The sequence below is a fragment of the Martes martes genome (genome assembly GCF_963455335.1).
Source record: "Martes martes genome assembly, chromosome: 1".
In the NCBI taxonomy this organism is placed as follows: Eukaryota; Metazoa; Chordata; class Mammalia; order Carnivora; family Mustelidae; genus Martes; species Martes martes.
Genome location: NC_137888.1, coordinates 208,003,746 through 208,009,798, shown reverse-complemented (window position 1 = coordinate 208,009,798; position 6,053 = coordinate 208,003,746). Strand labels below are relative to the sequence as shown.

General features: G+C 54.6%; 1 protein-coding gene across 3 annotated transcripts; it reads left to right on the top strand.

Annotated features, from left to right (window-relative positions):
- Positions 1–305: 305 nt before the first annotated feature.
- On the top strand, positions 306–5,580 carry MRI1 (methylthioribose-1-phosphate isomerase 1). 3 transcript variants are annotated; one of them, XR_013966396.1, is made up of 7 exons: positions 306–549; positions 627–865; positions 1,677–1,852; positions 2,958–3,134; positions 3,213–3,437; positions 4,405–4,477; positions 5,172–5,301. XR_013966396.1 is itself a non-coding variant. In XM_080796385.1 (7 exons), exons 1-6 carry the CDS (start codon positions 418–420, stop codon positions 5,297–5,299), a joined length of 1,077 nt encoding a protein of 358 aa, XP_080652511.1. In that variant the 5' UTR covers positions 306–417; the 3' UTR covers positions 5,300–5,301; positions 5,446–5,580. The 3 variants fall into 3 exon arrangements, 2 of the variants coding, with proteins under 2 accessions (XP_080652511.1, XP_080652510.1); XM_080796385.1 differs by lacking the exon at positions 4,405–4,477 and adding an exon at positions 5,446–5,580; XM_080796384.1 differs by lacking the exon at positions 4,405–4,477 and having other exon boundaries at positions 5,172–5,349.
- The last annotated feature ends 473 nt before the right edge of the window (positions 5,581–6,053 follow it).

Sequence of the window (6,053 nt, the reverse complement as noted above, 5' to 3'; positions counted from 1 at the left end):
GAGGTTTCAGGGCAACGGTAAGACCCCTTAGTCCTTGGAATCCCCCAATTCGGGCCTTTCTCTACTTGAGACCACGTTCAGCACTCGCTCTGGCCGAAGTCAGGCGCCTAAGGGTGACTTGGGGGATCATGCTATGATTCTGGCTGGCTAAACACAGGGCCCCAAATCCAGGACTTGTCCCATAAAGGGTGCCATCTGTGGTTTTCAGAACGCGACTAACTCCCCGGACTCCACCGGGAAGATAGGGAGGGATTAGTCACGTGGACGGAGGGTCCTGTGGATTTGCTGTGCGCATGCGCCTCCTTGGGGGCGGGGCGTCGGCCCCGGCCCCACCCCCACACCGCTTTCCAGGCTCGTCTGGCGTGCGCGGGTCGCCTCCACTGATTCTTGAGCGGCCGTGAGCGAGGCGGTGATACCATGTCCCTGGAGGCGATTCGCTACTCTCGGGGCTCGCTGGAGATCCTCGACCAGCTGCTCCTGCCCCAGCACAGCCGCTACGAGGCAGTGGGCTCGGTGCGCCAGGCCTGGGAGGCCATCCGTGCCATGAAGGTGGGGCCATGCGGCGGCGCTGCGGGGCCGGGGTGGGAGGTGGCGACCCCGCTTGACGCCAGGATCCCCCCCTCCAGGTGCGCGGCGCCCCGGCCATCGCGCTCGTGGGCTGCCTCAGCCTCGCCGTGGAGCTGCAGGCCGGCGCGGGGGGACCGGGACTCGCCGCGCTGGTGGCTTTCGTGCGCGACGCGCTGAGCTTCCTGGTCACCGCCCGGCCCACCGCCGTCAACATGGCCCGCGCTGCCCGCCACCTGGTCGAGACCGCAGCCCTGGAGGCTGAACGCGAGGGCGCCACGGAGGCGGCGGTCCGGGAGAGGTAGGGGGACCCTGTGGCAGGCGCTGATCTGCGTAGAGGCTGTTAACTCATTTCTTCAAGACCGACCCGTTTTACATATAGGGAAACTGAGGCATGACACATCAGCCCAAGGCCGCACAAGCAGGACCAAGAGTCCACCCCAGGTGGCTGGGTCCCAAGATCCTTGCTCTCAGTCCCTTGACTCTGCCTCCCCAGAACCCTCCCAGCCCCTTCTGCCTTAAAGGTCCTTTCCGGAGCCATTTCATTCTCCTGGTTTCTGCTTTTGAGGAATTTTGTTTCCCGTTCTGATCTCTTCCCTGCCCCTTTGTTTTTCCACTTTGCTCTGCTCAAGCTAAGTGATTACCTCCGTGTTCCTTGACCCCACCAAGCTTACTCCTGTCTCAGGCCTTTTGCACGTGCTCTCTCTGCAGGCTGGCTATCCACAGAGCCAACTCCATCAGGTTTCTGATTTCTGCCTTCCCCAGTCCCTCATGTAACACAGCTCATCGCCCGGCTCTGTCCCCTGATTCTCCTACCTTCTCCTTCACTTCATTAACTGTTCACCGCCTGATTTACCCACCCTACTGTGAACTCCACAGGGGCAGAGATTTTTGTCCTGTTCATTGCTGTGCTGTCCCACACACGAGAGATAAACGTGTTGTGTGGTGGGCAAATGGTGTGACAGGTGAAAATGGCAGAAGAGTGTAGGCCCCATAGCCTGGAGAGGCTTTAAGCAAGAGGGCTCCTGCACAGTAGCATTGGCCAGGGAGGAGGGGCTAGCCTGGGCCCCAAAGCCTGGTGGCTGGTGCTGAGAGCCCCTTGTCGGCCCCAGAGTGATCCGCTGTGCCGAGGACATGCTGGAGAAAGACCTCAAGGACAATCGGAGCATCGGGGACCTAGGAGCCCGCCATCTCCTGGAGCGGGCAGCTCCTGGGGGTGGCAAGGTGACCGTGCTGACCCACTGTAACACTGGCGCACTGGCCACTGCTGGCTATGGCACAGCTCTGGGTGAGTGGGCATCCATGGGAGTGGGGACGGGCCTTTTTTGGATGCTAGAGAAAGAAACCCTAACCACTTTACCCAGCAAAAAGATGTGAATTTACTCTTGTATACAGGTGTTTAGGGCCTTAGCTTCAGGTATGGCTGGATCCAGGGGTCAAATAGTGGCATCAGGATCCATCTGTCCCTGTTCCTAAATTCTGCCCTCTAGGGTGGCATCATTCTCATGCTCCACAGGTCAGCAGGGAGGCTGCTGGGATTCAGATCATGAAAAGCCAAGGGTCTTTAGTTGACCTTGCAGAAAAGGCTCCTCATATCTCAGGGGCTTTGATGGGGTCATTTGCCTTTCTAGGATCAATCAGTCCAGCCCAAGCCATGTGCCTAGAGAATGGGAGGATGTGAGGGCTGAGAAGGGAGGGGCCCCCCAAAAGAAAGACTGGGATAGCCCTGCCTTTGTGCCTGGGGACTGAGGCCTTGATGGCAAGACACTGATTTATTTACTCAACAAACATCAGTGAAGAACCAGGGTGCCCCACCATTCCTGCAGACATGCATTCCTCTATTCACTCAGCACTTAGTAATAGTAAGCATCTACTGTGTGCCAGGCACAGTTCTGGGCACCGGGGATCCACCAGTGGACACAGTAGACAAAACCTCTGCCCCAAGGAACAGGAAAGGAGGAGAAACAAACACAACCAGTCAATAAATGTGTGTGCTATGTTCAGAGGTGATAAATACTAAAGAGAAAGAGCCGGGAAGGGGTCAGAGGTAAGGGGTTTGCTGTGGGAGAGCAAGGTATCAGGGAAGGCCTCACCAAGATGTTCTCTGAGCACCCATGTCCTTGGCAGAGGGAACAGCTACTGCAAGCGCCTGGGATGGGACTGTGCCTGGTGAGCTTTTGGCGAACCGTGCTGATGTTTTATTTATTTATTCTGAGAGAGAGACAGCAGGGAGGCAGAGGGAGAGAGAGAATCAACGCAGGGCTCGATCCCACGACCCTGAGATCACAGCCTGATCCCAGGTGCCCCTGTGCTGTGCTTCTAAACAACGAGCCACCCCTCCCGTGTGTCACTCTCCGTCTCATCCTGATGTTCTGGTGGGCCGGGCCCCACAGGTGTGATCCGCTCATTGCACACCCTGGGCCGTCTGGATCATGCCTTCTGCACGGAGACCCGGCCCTACAACCAGGGAGCCCGGCTGACTGCCTTCGAGCTGGTGTACGAGCAGATCCCCGCCACCCTCATTGCCGACAGCATGGCAGCAGCTGCCATGGCCCACCGGGGCGTGTCAGGTCAGTAGGCGCGGTGCCAGTGGGCAGGGCTCCAGGCGTCCCAGGCCAGGTTATGACCCCCAGCATCCTGCTCCCTAGCTGTCGTCGTGGGAGCTGACCGCGTGGTTGCCAATGGTGACACGGCCAACAAGGTGGGCACCTACCAGCTGGCCATCGCTGCCAAGCACCACGGCATCCCCTTCTACGTGGCTGCCCCCAGCTCCTCGTGTGACCTCCATCTGGAGTCGGGCAGGGAGATCGTCATCGAGGAGCGCCCGGGGCAGGAGCTGACTGATGTCAATGGGGTCAGGATTGCAGCCCCCGGTAAGCTGTCCCCTTACAGGGGGTCACATAGCACCTGGGCACCTCCCCTTAGGCACTGTGGCCCCTTCACGGGGGCTGGTGGATCTAGGGTAGAATCAGCCTTCTGGGGCATAAGGCTCTCCTTCCAGCCATTTCTTAGAACAGAAACATCTTGAAGGTCAGATTCAAGGTCAGAGTGTAAAACTAATGAGTTAGGAGACTGAGGGTACGTTGTCCTGCTGTTGTCCATCTGGGCTTCCTCCCTTGAAGAAGAAGTAAGAATACTGTCTCACCTAGTACCTACGGAGAGACACTGATATTCTCAGCTTCCCCGTGCCACCCGCCTGCCATGCGCAAGATGCCTGACTTCTGTCATCCCCCAGGGCCTCAGTGTTCACATCTGTAAGATGAGCTGTTACTACCACCCAGTTCACAAAGCCCAGGGCATTCAGTGAGTTCATTCACGTGACGTGGAGGTCAGTGCCTGACCCTTGCTTAGCACTCATTCGATAGTAACAATTATGACCGAAAATACTTTTACAAAAAGGACCAGTTAAGATCCTCAAGCGCTGAAAATACTGTGGGGCTGCCACCCGAGTCCCAAGTATGGAGCCATGGTAAAAATCACAGTATACAACTAAGCAGAGGGAAGTCCTAACATTCTGTTGTTTTGTGCTCCAATTTCTTTCTTTTTTTTTTTTTTAAGATTTTTATGTATTTATTTGACAGACAGAGATTACAAGTAGGCAGAGAGGCAGGCAGAGAGAGAGGGAAGGGAAGCAGGCTTCCTGCTGAGCAGAGAGCCTGATGTGGGGCTCGATCCCAGGACCCTGGGATCATGACCTGAGCTGAAGGCAGAGGCTTTAACCCACTGAGCCACCCAGGTGCCCCTGTGCTCCAATTTCTTAACAGCGTTTTAAAAATAGATGTATTAATTCTATAAATTTTCTTCCTTCATTTTGTTTTTGGTGCCTGTGCTTTCCTGGAGGCATATGAGCATGGGCCAGAATCACTGTGAGCAGAGAAAACAGGCCACCAGTTTGCAGCCTCTTGTGTAGAAGGTTGGTACTCACTCAGCAAATATTTTTGAGTACCTGGCCGATGCTCGGAGCTGTGCTAGGGCGCTGGGGATATGGGAGTGAAAAAGACGGAAACGCCTCTGCACTCGCAGAGCTGACAATCCAGTGGGCGTTAGGGTTAGGGTTAGGGTTAGGGTTAGGGTTAGACAAACAAGATAAATAAGAAAACCGCCGTGTATGTTAGAAGTGGGTGTGAGCGCAGGAGAAATGAACAAGGCAAGGGCGGGCATGGGAAGTGTCCATGTGGGGATATTTAGACAGTGATTAGAGAAGTCCTCTCCGGGAAGGGGACATTTAAGCAAAGACCTGAAGGAAATGAAACCGTGAGTCACGTCCCTACTGGAGGCAAAGGGGACTGCCTGTGCAAAGGCTCTGAGGTGGATTCTTAGAGCTTCTTACAAAGACCCCTGGAGCCGGCAAAAGTGGGATAGATGTCTCTAAGCGTTCTAAGCCTTCTTGGACGGTGACAGCCCAGGAATGGTGGGGAGCAGGGTCTGAACTGGATAGTAGGGGCTAAAGCCCCATGTAATGCCTTCATGCAGTTAGAGAGTGAGCCATCCCAGATTTTCAAGGATTCCCCAACTCATGAACCACCATGGAGGAGACAGCTGACAAGAACTTGAGAACTTCTCACACAGCCACATACCTGCCTTCTTGCCTCCCCGTTCTCCTGCAGGCATTGGGGTTTGGAATCCTGCCTTTGATGTCACCCCCCACGAGCTCATCACCGGTGGCATCATCACAGAGCTGGGGGTCTTCACTCCTGAGGAGCTCCGGGTGGCTCTAAGCACCACCGTCTCCTGAGGGTAGGGACCTTAGATGGACCCCAGAAGTAACCAACCTCACTCTCCATATCCTGCCCCCATTCCCTTAGGTTTTATAATAAACTTATTGAATGGCTTGCCCCTAAACTGACCTTCTTCCCACAACCACCCTTCTTCCTAGAACAGGGAGAGCACACAGGGCCTTTGCATGACTCTTAAGAGCACTGGAACTGGATCCAGCCTGCCCAAGTTCAAAACCCGCCTCAGCCGCTTTCTCTACAGTGTGATCATGGCCAGGTCACTTCACCTCTCCAAGCCTTGGTATTCTCATTTACAAAATGGGGACAGTACTGCACTGCCCTCTTAGGTTGCTTCAGGGCCAGAACTAGGGCAGTGCTTGGGGTACGGAATTTTAAAGGGGACACTAAAAAGCCCAGTAATCAAGATAAATAATAGCTTCGTGAAATATTTTTTATTTTATTTTTTCTAGAGAAGGAGAGTGAAAGCACAAGTGGGGGTGGGGACAGAGAGGGAGGGAGAGAATCCTCAGCAGAATCCGTGGTCAGCATGGGGGTCTAGATCTCAGACCCTGAGATCATGACCTGAGCTGAAATCAAGAGTTGTATGCTTAACCAACTATCCACTCAGATACCTCCGATTCTATTTTTTTAATACTAATTTTTTTAAAGTAATCTCTACACCCAAAATTGTGGCTCGAACGGACAACCCCAAGATCAAGAGTCACGTGCTCCACTGAGGCAGCCAGGCACCCCTAAAATTGTATTTTTTCTTAA